This window comes from Trichoplusia ni, chromosome 7, assembly GCF_003590095.1.
Source record: "Trichoplusia ni isolate ovarian cell line Hi5 chromosome 7, tn1, whole genome shotgun sequence".
In the NCBI taxonomy this organism is placed as follows: domain Eukaryota; kingdom Metazoa; phylum Arthropoda; class Insecta; order Lepidoptera; family Noctuidae; genus Trichoplusia; species Trichoplusia ni.
In genome coordinates this window covers 4,441,538-4,455,839 of record NC_039484.1, presented here as the reverse complement: position 1 = coordinate 4,455,839, position 14,302 = coordinate 4,441,538, and the positions used below count along the sequence as shown (strand labels likewise).

General features: G+C 32.6%; 1 protein-coding gene and 1 long non-coding RNA gene across 3 annotated transcripts; both read right to left on the bottom strand.

The window, feature by feature from the left end:
• Window positions 1-3,182: 3,182 nt before the first annotated feature.
• On the bottom strand, window positions 3,183-4,655 carry LOC113495655. Its single transcript, XR_003400750.1, has 2 exons — window positions 4,357-4,655; window positions 3,183-4,295 (listed from the first exon to the last, which is right to left on the bottom strand). It is a non-coding gene; the product is annotated as an uncharacterized LOC113495655 (long non-coding RNA).
• A 4,804-nt stretch (window positions 4,656-9,459) lies between these two features.
• Window positions 9,460-12,544, bottom strand: LOC113495654. Of its 2 annotated transcripts, none has more exons than XM_026874500.1 (4): window positions 11,872-12,544; window positions 11,202-11,480; window positions 10,413-10,583; window positions 9,460-9,792 (listed from the first exon to the last, which is right to left on the bottom strand). In XM_026874500.1, exons 1-4 carry the CDS (start codon window positions 12,305-12,307, stop codon window positions 9,587-9,589), a joined length of 1,092 nt encoding a protein of 363 aa, XP_026730301.1. In that variant the 5' UTR covers window positions 12,308-12,544; the 3' UTR covers window positions 9,460-9,586. The 2 variants fall into 2 exon arrangements, with proteins under 2 accessions (XP_026730301.1, XP_026730302.1); XM_026874501.1 differs by having other exon boundaries at window positions 10,419-10,583; window positions 11,872-12,543.
• Between the last annotated feature and the right edge of the window lie 1,758 nt (window positions 12,545-14,302).

The window sequence follows — 14,302 nt, the reverse complement described above, 5'->3', positions numbered from 1 at the left end:
CCAATATAAGTATTTCAGTAGGATCAATATTGACAACGATTCTGAAAACGAAAATATTTAAAGGAATTTTAATCTGAACAGTTTGAATGATTATAATATTCAAACTGTAAACAATACGATTATAGTATATAATATTAATTAAAAGTGATTAATCAAAGCACATGTTAAATGCAAATTTGTAATTAATAAGTAAAATAGGGTAAAATGTATACGTTGATAAAAAAAAATTGTTAGTAATAACCTTTTTAGCAATATATGACATTAAAGATTGTTATTGTTGTATTTTACAATAATTTATTCCTTTTTATGAAAAATGCCGTTGTCACAAGTTGGCATGATGATAAAAAACATTTAATTTAACTACATCATTCAAAGTTTTTTAACTGAAAATTTATTTTACGACAGTTAACATTTTAAAAGTCAATTTTATTAGTCTGTTGAGTATTTAATGCAGTCTTAATTTAATGTTTTTACCTAATTATATTCTACTAATCGTTTTAGATGTATGTACTTACGTGTAGTGTAAAGTTTTATACTCATATCGCCGGATCAGGAGTGAAAGAGACGGCACTACACAGTGTAGACCGGTGTCTCTCTTTCAAAACTGCAATCATATTTGAAAAGTGGAGGTAGGCCCTTTAGAAGTCATTCGATTATAGGGTATTTGCCATTAAAATATATGTTTAGTCCGTCAGACAGATCACCAAAAAACGTTGGTAATCTATTTTTTGGGATTTTATAACTCGTGTGACGTCACTTACCAGTAAGCTATTTTTACTAGCAAGTGCTGTAATAAAAGGAAAAATTCAGTATTTGTTCGTAATCTGTCTGGAGGCCTAAACAGATTATTAGTTTTTGTCTTTTCACTTTTGGGAAAAAATGTACTGTCTCACAAAAGTTCGGTGTTAAACTCAATATCAATACTGTGTGACATAATATTTGTAGTCTCTCATACATAATACATGTTACTAACAATTTGTGATAATATTAGCTTAGGTCAAATTAGCAGTTAGGCTAAAATCCTTACATATTATATGATAAACGTTCTAGTTTTTGTTTAAACTGTTTTATTGAAAATAGATCTATTCCATACTAACATGAAACAGAAAATGTTAGTTTAGCTTTCACGTTTTACTGCTGTATTAATTTTAGAAATTCTGAAAATATACGTATGTTAGGTAGTGTGATAGGAAAGTCTAGTTTTTATCAGAAAAGACGGGCTTTGGTAATATATATTTTAATAATTAATTGAAAGATCGGGCTTTTAAAAGATGGAAAGAAAATTTATTTATTCCTTTTTTCCTCTATGCTATTATTTTTTTAATAATATTTGTTGTTTCAAACAAGTAACGTCATCTTCCATTACATCTTCCAGTAACAGATTTTTATTTTTTTGTCGTTTACCGTATGCTTTACAAATAACACTAGATTTAAGCCTCAGATTTTACCTAGAATGCTCTTTGAAGTACGTAAATAGAATTTAACGGTATATCGTTGTATTGTAATTGTACAGTTTTACAAATAATTTAGACATTTTTGTACGTTAATGTTAGTGCTTTTATGTTGCGTTCAATAAAAACATTGCTATACAATGGATTTTTCAATTATTTGTACTGCATTTGTTTCTTGATGTGTGTACAAGTGATTACTATTTTGTAATAATTAATATAGCCTCTTGAGCGCCGCAACCTATAAAACGTGATCATATTAATCTTACTTATATAATAGTCAAAAACAAATATTCTAAAATTTGATTCCAGACGAGAAATGATATCGGCCCCACTTATCCACGATCGTCTGATTAAATTTCAAATTTAAATACACCTATTTTATCATTAAAAAATCACAGAATGTATGAAATAACCTTTAACTTTTCAGAATTTCACGTTAAACTAACGCACAACAACCGACCGGTTTTGTTCGTTGGCAAACATGGCTACTACCGCCATCTTGTGAACAAGAAATGCATGATCCGGTGGCGCTGTCACAGGCACCGGTCTGACTGCAAGGCGGCAGTCTGGACCCACGGCAATGCCATCGTGAGGACCTGCAAAGAGCACAACCACTTCGGGATTGGAGACTGGCCGAACCGAACCCTCGCGACGCAGCAAGCTCAAGACATACTGCCACAGATTTCCTTCCTACAGGAACATTTATTAGAAGCCGCACGGTTTTTCACTTAAATATTGTTAAGAAACTAATTATGAATGTGTTAAACACCAATATCATATATCTTTTTTAAATGAAACCGAAAGTCTTGATGAAATACTAGTAATGTGAATTATTATGCATGTTTTATTCATCTAGCTAAGCTTCGAAAGTATCTAGTGTAAAAAATCGGTAAAAACTGCCTAACTATTGTGGTGAAATTCTAGACTTGGTCCAGATTCTACAAGCCAATGGATATCCGAAACTAATCTTTGGCGGTCACGTGTACAGGCCGCACAATGCGTACCGCCAGAAGAAAGTCCAACTTTGGTACTGCAGGCACAGAAAGGGAAAGAAGTGCAAAGCTATGGTTAGAACTATAGCTGGACAGATAGATTATTTAAATAAAAACAAGTTTATTCCACATACTTGTTAATTTATTTCATGACGTCGGGACTCTTGAAGTAATATTATTGCAGTTGTGAAAGAGACTCCGCTCTACGCACGCTTCCACAGCTGCACCAAGAGATGGCGTTAGGTTGTATGCAAGTGATTTACGACCCTGGGTAAGGTACTTACTACCCTATAACTTTAATCGTATTTTATGTGCCAGTCATATCTATCTAATAGAATGTAAGATATTTTAAAAATTATATTTATATGAAAATGTGATTATTATTTAATAAATTGATCTCATTATTAAATTCGTAATCCTAGTCTAGTCCACTGAAAAGACAACTATATACTATACATGATATTCCAGAGGCTGGAGTATTTTATTGCTTCTTTTGTAGGTCTTTTTAAATGTTTAATTTCAGGGTTACTCTAACTCTACTCTTGATTTTTTTTTTTGTGATAATAAGCGGTTACGGCAGAAGAGAAACAATTATGTTGTCAACGGTGATTTATGAATTGTAACTGAAGATTATAAGCCAAAAATATGATATTCTTAAACTAGATAAGTCATTTTATTTTCCTATTTAGCAAAAGGGTTCTCTCGTTATCACGTTCACGAGAGAGTAATGAAAAAAAGATCCCAAAATATGTACTTTTATTACAAACTGTGTCAACATACAAAAATATTCAATATACAAGTGTCACTTACTAACTAAACTGACATTTTAATAATTTTACGCTAATTTAAAGCTCATAACGCATCCAATGCATGGGGCTTTATTAAGACTTAATTTAACAAGATCAAGGCACTTAATACTAAATAAACAGAAAACTTAATAATTAAAGAAAAATTATACAATAAATGATTAAACTTAAAAATACGATACAGGAATGTAAAATAAACTTAATACTATAAGATTCAAGATTATTTTTCGCTTGGACTACAAACCAAAGCTATATACACACGGTAAGATTGCATAAAACTGATATTGTCCTTCAACCATCTCATAAAATAGGACTGTTGCAATTGTGATAGCGAGAAGCCGCTCTACATCGTGTAATACGCTGTCTCGCTTACTCTTCTGCTACATTAAAACGAGTTTATCAATACTACCTTTATTTCAGCAACAAATGTATTTATGTATTGGAAAAAGTGACAGTTATATTTATTTATTTAATATTTTTTCTGATTTGTATTACATTTGTAAAGTTTATTTCTTTGTAATTGACCAGCAATTTTAATGTCGTTAAGTTGCAACAATGAATGTCTAATAAACTTAATACGTATCTAAAGTATAACTGCAACAAGTATCAATCAATTAGGCACCAATCTTCTCTACCCTGTTATAATTTTAACCAAAAAAATATGGCCGATATTACATATATTGTAACTAGATATAGTAGTACACAATGTCTACATGGTCCTCTTACAAATATAACATATTTTTAACAGTAAGGCACAATACGTTAACAATATAGTTCGTCAATAAAAAAGAAATGTCGGTAGTTCCGTTTTCAAACAATATGTTTTGATCATGAGGGTAGTCTTAAATTGTTATAACTTTAATGATTGTGATCCAAAAATGACCTGACGATGACCGTGTCGTGCGTCGTGATGCTTGCTCGGCAGCCAAGTTGTATTCTCTTGCAGCAAGTCCACCGCACCTTCTTCTTATAGCATTCGTGTTTTATGAACTTGTATTCGCCTACGTGCACGACAAGATGTCCACGGTTTGACAGCCCGAAACGCACTGCAAATAAAAATGGATGTCAGTAAAAATATTAATTTGATAAAAAAGGCGTTTGTCTTACCCTTTTTGAAGTCTTCACTTGTGTAACAGGGAGAATAGTATATTATTGTATACTAAGATGTCCTTTTAATAAAAACAATATATTCACCATGTCTATTTTTTTCTAGAAAATAAAATAACATTAGTAGTTACAAGTAAGTAGTTAGCTTAAATGTTAATGTGTAAGAGAAACCTCTTTACTACCAGAATTTAACATGATTATATTTTGCAGTTGGCTTGATCGGGACGGGCATCGACTGCTTCGCGTCCTACTGCCTCAGCAAGCAAGGCAAGATGGGCATCAACGTCGGCGGCTACAGGTTCAGGTTCAACGGCTGTGCTCGTAACGGCAAGATCAGGTGGCGATGTTCCCGAGGCCCCTGGTGCAAGGCAGCTCTACACACCTTCAGGGGACGAATTGTCTACATTCAGAGCACACACAACTGTGGCCCAAAACCACCAGTCTAAACACCACAAATGAGTGGTAAGTTGGTCAAGTTTATTTTAAACTTGTTGTTAATTTCTCAAAAAGCTTTTATAAAGCAAGGTTTTGTGATAAGACAATTTATGTGACAAATTTTATAAAGTATCTTAAATTTTTTGAGTTTTATTAAAACCTATTTCAGAGTTGAACTCTACAGAAGTCTATATGACAACAAAATGTATTAAACTGTATTCCAAAATGTATTTTACTGTATTTATATAAAATGAATTTTCGAAAAACGAGCTGGAAATTATAGTACAAAAATTTAGATTACTTCAACTTTTATAACCCACAATGATATTAGATTTAATTAAGTATTGTAAAAATGTACATTAAATGGAAGTTATGTTTCCTAATGGGTAATTTTATATTAGTTACGATAAGAGTAGAGGTTATAGCTCAAACTGGAAATCAATGAAAACTGTATTTTTACAATTATAAGTTATTTTTACACTATGACTTATTACAATAACGCAGATAAAGAAGGACCAGTAACACTCCTATAATCAAAACCAATGACAGAAATCAGTCAAATGTATAAAACTGAAACTTCCATACATTTTTATGATTGTAGGAATGTCATTGAACAAGATGTCTAGATAATTTCAACATTGTGCAATAAATGTCCTGCACTCTGCCACTTGAGTTTACACCGAGGTATTGTTTAGTGTCATAATGTAAATTTCAACATAAAAATAGTTATTGTTTATTTATCTTTAGTAACTATAGTTACCGTCCTAAATAATGGGTTATTTTTTAAAGGAATAGGAATCATTCTTCTTAAATAAGTTATGTAAGGAAATGTTACCTCATAGTTTTTTTAGTAGATAGAGTAGAATGAAAGAGCTATTAGATGTCCGTGTTACAAAAATAATATAAAATTAAAATATAAGTAATTGTGAAAGGAAGATGCAATTTCATCCTTGTAATATGCTCAGTAAAGTCTAAAATAGACAAAATATATAAAAAATCCTATATCCTGTTTGTACGTAACCTTCAGTACTTAAATATCAAATAAAATATCATTATTAAGCCAAATCGATGTATAAAATTATATACCTAAGCGTAGGAAGTAAGAAGATGTTAGTATTGTTTACTAGTATTCTAGAAATTTATATGTGTATGAATACTATCATGACAACGCAGGTACAAGGCAGATCACTTAGTTGAAAGAGCATGTTACTCATAGGATCATTATACAGGGTTTGTTGTCTAAGCAATTTATCAAAAATCACAGAAAAAAATGTAAATATTTATAATCCTTTCAGAGTTATTTACTAGGAGATATATTTTTGTGCAGCTGTTTGTATATTAGATATAAAAAATCAGTTTCGATGCTCATTGTGGCTAATCATTACTCTTATTTAATATGAGTGATGCTTCGCCGAATTTGCCACAAAAATTTATAATAATATGTTTAATTGTAACTGTAGTGTTGATGTTGAAATACATAACTAACCACTATTTTAATCTTTTTATCGCTACTGTAAGTACAAAAAAAAACCAGTTACTTTTTAACATTTTTATGCAGAAAAATCTTATTATAAAATTAATTTGGGGAAGGAAAATAACGTTGCGTCCCGCCGCGTCAAGCTCATGATTAAGGACTCCGGTTGGGTCCGAAACTAGTCGGGTACCCCCGATAAATACGCGTGAGTAAACCGTTACATCATTTAATAAGGAAAATAATCAATGTTTTTTTTTTACCTAATGTCATTAATTTGATGTAAATGCGGTAAAAAGATTTATAATATTGAAATTTTTAAGTAAAATTGAATATAAAATGTAAATTAATCGCCTATATAATTGGCTACCTCTTAATGTAAAGTATTTCGTCTAAGCGTGGTTGTGTGTTGCGTAAACTGTAGTGAATACTTGCCAAAGCGCGTAGATATAACTTGATGTAATTCGATGTTTATATAAGATAATAAAACTAGTCATAACTGTTATTTGTATATCATTTTTTTTTCTCCCTACTTTAGTTAAAAATATATATTTATTATATGGCCGACAACAGGTAAGTTCACCCTACCCTGAATATTATCGTACCTATAAAGTCAACTCGCAATTCCTAAGTCAGTATTGAATAGAAAAAAATATTTGAATCAGCAAAAATAGTGATTTTGACGACAGTTTAGCTGTCATCATCCTGTACGTATCATATCACAAAACACATCCACAGGATGTTACAGAATACATACATATAAAACAAAACAAACTTATCACATAAATTATTATAACACACACTGAGCAAAAAATAACAACAAAAAAAGGGTATAAAATAATAACAGGCAACACAACACAAAAGTAAAAAGAAAAATTAACTTACAATCTAAAATTACAACTCCATAATATTCTTTCGCCCAAATTTATTTGAAAGCTTGAAAATATCTACACAAATTATATTTATTTAGTAACCTAGAGAAAAAATGTGCTACCTAACGCCAGTAACAAAAACAACTAATCAACATAAACCTTTTAGACCGTAAATTAAAATTACTTGTAAAAATAAAGTGACCTCTGATAACAAAAGAAAAATATATTCTATAGATTAAGAACGACTCTAGTTTAGTATAAAATTCTACATTGATTTATACAGTATCATAGAATATAGGTGTGCTATAAACATCTCTATATTGCGTATATATATTTATACATAATTATGATAAAATGATTAAACCAAACTGACAAAGGGCGGGTAATTACTTTGAAAACCCAGATTTTTAAAATGCTTTAGGAACCTACTACCACCACCAAGTAAAACTGTTGCATGGAGCGGGTTTCGTCCACAACTGCAATAATTTTTAACTTTGAAGATGTAGGAGATAGGTCCCCAGATCAACAGCACACTTTATTAATCACTTGTCAAAAACCTAACCTTGAAGCTCTAATTGTTAGGGGTTGGCCTACAATTACAACCTTGGTTAATAGATATGACAAAATAATTTCAAAATCCAGGCTTTCAAAAAGCTTTTCTTGGCTAAAGTGATAAGCTAGGCTAACATTTTAAAACAATTAACATACAAGAAGATTATGAGATCTCTTGGCATCAAAAACATTTAAACCATTTTTTTATTGGTATGCAAGCTACTACTTATACCAATAATACTGCAATGAGACCTGCCTTTATTTGCTATAAAAGAATTAACACAATTACATTCCTCTTTAGCCACTGCATCTTAAAACGTCACATTGTCGCGCTTACGGAACATTGTGTCTTTGTCACTATTAGAGACAAACAGACAGTGTTGTTGGTGACATAAACTGACATAGCTGTTAATATTGACAAATGCTTACTACAAAACAGTATTAAAAATTCACTTCCTTAGCTTGTAGTTGTGTGTCTGAATAAAAGCACAGATTAAAATACAAAAAAAGCCACAACTTTGTAACAATACTGTTAAAATTATAACTTATTTTCATTGCATACTTTTTACCAATTGATTGTGGTTTGGCTTCCGGTCTCACCAGAGCTGATAACCAAATAGAATAATGTTTTATGTTCTTTAATAGACTCCGCTCTTAACCCTAATATGTGAAATAAACCTACAATTTACATGTAAAATAGTTCCTGTACACAATGTTTTTATAAACCTGGAGCCAAAGCTGAAAACCACTTTTCTAGGTATGATAATAGACAAAGAGACTACTGAAGTCTCTTTATGATTTTCCCAAGAAAAAAGGCTGGTTCTCAGCATGATTCCAGTATCTTTACCACGAGCTCCTTAAGGTAGGATGGCGGATATAATTGCTATTACGCAGTCCTGCTTATAAGCTCATAGGAAGCATGTAAACATTCGAGGAGGTCGACCACCGATGCTAATAGTAATATAATTGCACGAGTGAAAAAGAGACGCCGCTCTACACTTGTGTATAGCGCTGTCACGCTTCCACAACCGCCACCATATCACTTTAAGACATGGCGGTAGGCCGTAGCTGTGTCTACATAGTTTGACGCAGCTTGGATGTACATTTGATTCAACCAAAGCCTGTTCACTTCATTATAACACATGAAAAACAATATGAATATTAGACATATAAACGTTTAAGTATATTACCTAAAGTTACCGTGCGTTATAAAGAAAAAAATATATTATACATGTAATATTAAAGTATCTTTATCGAGAAGCCGTATCTACAGCAGTTGAACTATTTGGGGTCTCGATTTCGGTAGATATTCATATAAACGGTATTGGACCTTAATAACTTGTTTTATTCCAATAATAATTATATGAGACAAATTGATTGATCCACGAATTTAAAATCGCGAATGGTCTAAAAATATTTTCAAGATATAAACCACAAATATACCCGCTTATCAGTAAATCCACCGAGATCGAAAAAGCTTAAATAAATGCTATATTAACAAGGGAATACTAACCTTATAAGCTTCCATCTGCCGGTTTACATCATAAACGAATGGTCCAGTAATTTTAAGTACATGTTATATTGATACTCAAACAGATTTTTCGATCAATGTTCATATGACAGAGTATCAAATATGTATAGTTGATAGGTCCATAGGTCTATAGGACAGAAACAACTCTAAGAGCCGATTTTTCAATCGGCAGATAACTTTTATTTGAGAAATATATTTTACGTTTTGACATTTTTTGTATAGAAAATATGTCAAACGGCCATATTTATTCCTCAGATAGAAGTTATCTGATGATTGAAAAATCGGCCATAAAACAAACTTATAATTTTAAACTGCAGATAAAAGCCAAAAAGTTATACCCAATACTAATCCCTAATTATTTATACACTATTAACAATTAACCTCAGTTTCCACATCAGTGCCGGTGATTATCTGATCACCGGACACCACTCCGTGCTCCAACTTCAAGTGATTGAGTATGCTAGTCATGCTCTTCTCTATGTCTGTCCCTTTCATACACTTGTACTGGCATATCTTGCAGCTGTAGAAGTCGCTCTCACATGTTTCGAACACCTTCCAAACCCAGCTTTGGTCGTCTGGAAATGGATAAAGGTTTCTGTTTATTTGATGAAGTAAACTGGTCATTTACGAGGTGGACTCAGAACATTGAGGGTAAATAGTTAAAAGAAAGAAATCGGTATGTGACAAAAAATAAATTAAAATCAAAAAAAGTTGTTATACCAGCATCAGAAATACAGAATCTGTGATTGTGATGCAACCCAGTAAAAAATTTGTTAGCAAAACAATTTTCTGGGTTTTGAGGTTTAAGATTTTTGCACAACATTTGAAATTAATGAATGAATTTTAAAATTTTGAATCTTTGACACTTATGTCACACACACGGCTTTATCGCCAGTCCCAATCTTAACAAATAACAAAGAGAATTTTAAATTTCTCAATTCACTAAATAACTTTAAGCAAAGAAATCCGGCTATTTAAGGCTCACACAGGGACACAGGTCCAACATGCAGAGACCTTATTGACCTTTAATCTAAAATGTGGTCATCAGGGACCTCACGTATTTATTCAGTAGGAAACAATCTTCAGGTTCGAAGTAGAAGTGTCAAGCACCTGTGGCTTAATACCTAAAGTGGAAAGAAGTAATGCTTAAAACTTTTTAGTAAATAATTCTAAAGTGCTATATGTATAAACTTACACATACAGGCAGTTTTATGGTGTATCATCTTAAGGTGACGGTTCATGTTGCCGGTAGCGTTGCCGCCATGACAGATGTGGCGCTTGCACAGCTTGCACTGCGCATGCGTACTGGACACGCGCTCGAAGTACGACCAGATCCAGCTGCGACGCATCTTCTGAGTTGGACTGTCTGGAAGTTGATGAAGATGATGTATTAGACGGAATGGATCTTGATATATAATAATAAATGAATATTATTGAATATAGAATGGTGAATTGGGGCAGCTGAGTTCTAATTGACCCATCACAGGCAGGTTGGATGACCTGCAGGCCTACTATCTTTTGGTAATATTATAGTAGCGTGACAGCGCACTACAGACATCAGCATCTCTTTTTCACAAATGCAATATTACTTGTAAGTGGTGGTAAGGCCTTTGGCCAACTTAAGAACACTAGGCGACTGCTACTACTTTAAAAAAGAAAAATTGCCTTTTTATAATACATCAGTACTGTTGGGAGAAGTACGTCGTTTAAATCGAGGATACGTAAAATATGCCGCGCTCAAGATGGGAGCAAATATTATCTACTGTACAATGCCGCGATATTGGTCTGTGCGGAAAATTCCTCTTATGAGAAAAAGCCTCTATCTAGTAGTGAGACAGTCAAGCCTTATCTTATTTTTCATTAATAGACCATTTGCAACAGGATAAGGCCTGCAAATTCTGTTTTCGGAGTGAATGATTTTAGATTTGATTGACACTGCACATAATAAAATTCATAAATTGAGATCTAGAGTCATCTTTCTTACCTGTAACCTCCTCATAGTCCCGATCACTCGCATAGATCTCCTCTGTCTTAATAGCATATGGTGTGTCGGTGACACTGGTGATCACGTGCATATTTTCCACCCTGTCTCTCTTTGTGACTTCACTCTTGAAGACTGTAGGATGTCTGGAGCGGACATGACGGTTCATGTTGTTGGAGTTGCAGCCTTTGATAGACAGGACTACACTGCACAACCGGCAGCGGTAGATAATGTTGCTCAGCTTGTCAAAGTACTTCCATACCCAACTCCGTTTGCGTGGTGCTGGAATTTAAGACATAATATTGTTATAGTAAAAATGGTTTACTTTAAACAGGGTAATACATAAGACAGAGTATGCCTCAGAATACCGTTTAAATGGTTTGATGAAATTGTAAAAATTTATACACTAAAATAAGGGCCCAGAAAATACACAGGGCTACATATGACTGTTGTCTCTACCTCAAATAGGAAAACTTCACAAGACACAAGATCTCTTCCATCTGCTGGACGAGATCTTGTTCCAAATTTGTGTTAACACTGATTTGTTTGTGTGCATTAAATTGATGAATAGATCAATAATTTAACCATACTTAGGTTCAGCCACCATTGAGGGTAGTTTTGATAGTGAAAAAATAAATACTAAATTGATCAAGTTGAACAAAAACCTACTCACCAGCACTCTCTCTCCGGGCTTTCTTCTTGCCTTCTAGCAGTACATAATGCATGTTACCTTCTACAGGCTTATCAACAATTCCCTCTGCATCCTCTTCTTTTTCAAGAATATGGTCTGTTGTGGTCTCACATACCTCTCCCAGAAGTACTGGCTGAGTTTTAGGGTCGCCATCATCCTTCAACATGTTCAAATTCAAGAATTCTATACGAAAACCCACAGTAGCTTCTGGATTATCCTTATGCAGATCATAGATATCTTTATGATCATTTTTTAAATGTTCAAGAAGTTCCATAGATTTTTCATCTTCTTTTAAAGTAACATCACATAAGTTGCATTTCATTTCATTCTCAGCGATCTTCACAAAATATATAGATGTCCAATCTGGTAACTGATCACCTGGAATCAATTTATTTATCCTATAGTATTTAATCAACATAGCACAGTTGTACTATAAAACTACAGTAAAATTAAAATCTAATTACATCTGTTCAATAGAAATATATGTTATATCACCTCAATTTTATTCCATACAGGGTAGCCAGATAAAAATGATTGGAAAATAAAGTTCAACAGTATGTTTAAATGGTATATTTTCACATAACAAACAGTAATATCACATAAGTCATACAATCAGATCCATAAATGAAGTTCATTCAAAAGGATACAATAATATTGTAATAGAAAGAAAAGAAAGAAAGAAAGATTAATGTTGTAATTAATGTGTTAACAAATAATACATTAACATAAGTTTCAAAAAAACAACATTTGGCTGGCAAACAACGTTTGGTTTATTTGGCTTCAGATACTGATTCTTTATTTACAAGTAACAGATTAGACTACAAAGTGAAACTAATCAGAAAACATTGGTTTCTTGTGATTATGAAAATCTCGGACAACTTCGACGCCGTACGTTTGCATATTTATGACAGATATGCAACCAGTTTTCTGTCGGAACGAGCATATCCACTGCTCCGCACCGCACTGCAACCTACTTTTGAAAACGTATGTGTAACCTTTAAACAAAATCTGATGGCCCTTCTTAGTGGGCACGCACTGCACAAAGTCGTCACCTGTAATGTTTCACACAATTAATCATAGAACATGAATACCAACAGTTTTATACGACTATTTACATCGATACCAGTAATTAGTGAATCAAAACAACTGAACTAAATCACTATTTGAATCGTTTAAACTTGTGGTTAAAATGGCAGACTCAGGGGACTATGCAAGGCGAAAATCACAAGACTAAGATAAACAAAACTAAATCATGAAAGTAAATAGGGATTAAAACAATAATAACTCAAATTATAAACGTGGGAAAACAGCAAAAATAAATGAAATGACGCAACAAAACTGTCAAATCAAACTGACATTAACGTTTGACATTGACCGTTTACGATCCGTTTTGCTCAGCGTGTACCATTTGTGCGTTCATTCCGTACTAAGCAGCATGTTCTTACATACAAACTTTCAACCATAAGTGTGAAAAAAAAATGCGAGATCATCACAAAGAGAAATTATACACCACGTTATACATAATTCATATATTTTTTATAACAATCGCGCTTTAATGCTTCCACACGTATAACTCTATGCCGGGTTTTTATCCTCTCCATAACAGATGGCGTTAGGTGTTACACGACCGATGTTAGGTTTAAACATTTTCAATATTTTCGTAATGTTGTACTTATATTTAAAATCATCATTTTATAGTAATTCCAAAATTGAGTTACATGACTAGTCAGCACGTATTTGGGAATGTTGTATTTATTATAAGATTCTTGTAGTGGTAGTGAGAATGTAAAGCCGTTGCGGATATTGCAAAGTAAATAAATACTTTAATAGCATAAGAAATAATACATATTCACAAGTAAAAATGAGAAATATATGCAATCACCTCATCTAGATGGTATGATACAAATAATAACTACAGCTACTCGATAATAGATGGCGTTAGTAGTATCCAAAATCGTAAAAGATAAAAGATAAAAGATAAAAGATAATTTATTTTGTGAAAACACGGGTATATGTTTACAAAAAAAAAAACACAGGTATTTTTGTTACATAAGGTGGTAAAATAAAATCAGACCCATACATGTTTTGCCAGCAATTGGCGTACAAAATTTTTACAAATATTTAAAGTGAAACGTCACAATATAGGTAGAAAAATGTTAGGCATCATTTAAATATTCATTAAGAGTATAAAAACTTTTCGCTACAAGATATTCTTTGAATTTTAATTTAAACTTATTTAAGGGTAGGGACTTAATCAATTTTGGCACTTTGTTATAAATGATAGGCGCTAGACAAAATACGCTTTTATGCATTAGCGCAGTGTTGCATGGCACAATGCATAGTCTGTCATTATCCCTACGACTACGACTGCTTACATCAGCAAGGCGACTAAATAATTTTGGGTTACTTTTAA

Bases quoted from the DNA above. Each gene is read 5' to 3' on its own strand.
- LOC113495654 (XM_026874500.1), bottom strand. From the start codon at position 12,307: ATGTTGATTAAATACTATAGGATAAATAAATTGATTCCAGGTGATCAG. The intron at 11,481-11,871 runs GTGAGTAGGTTT...CTTAAATTCCAG, and splicing joins AGCCCGGAGAGAGAGTGCTG to CACCACGCAAACGGAGTTGG. The intron at 9,793-10,412 runs GTAAGTTTATAC...ATCCATTTCCAG, and splicing joins CCATAAAACTGCCTGTATGT to ACGACCAAAGCTGGGTTTGG.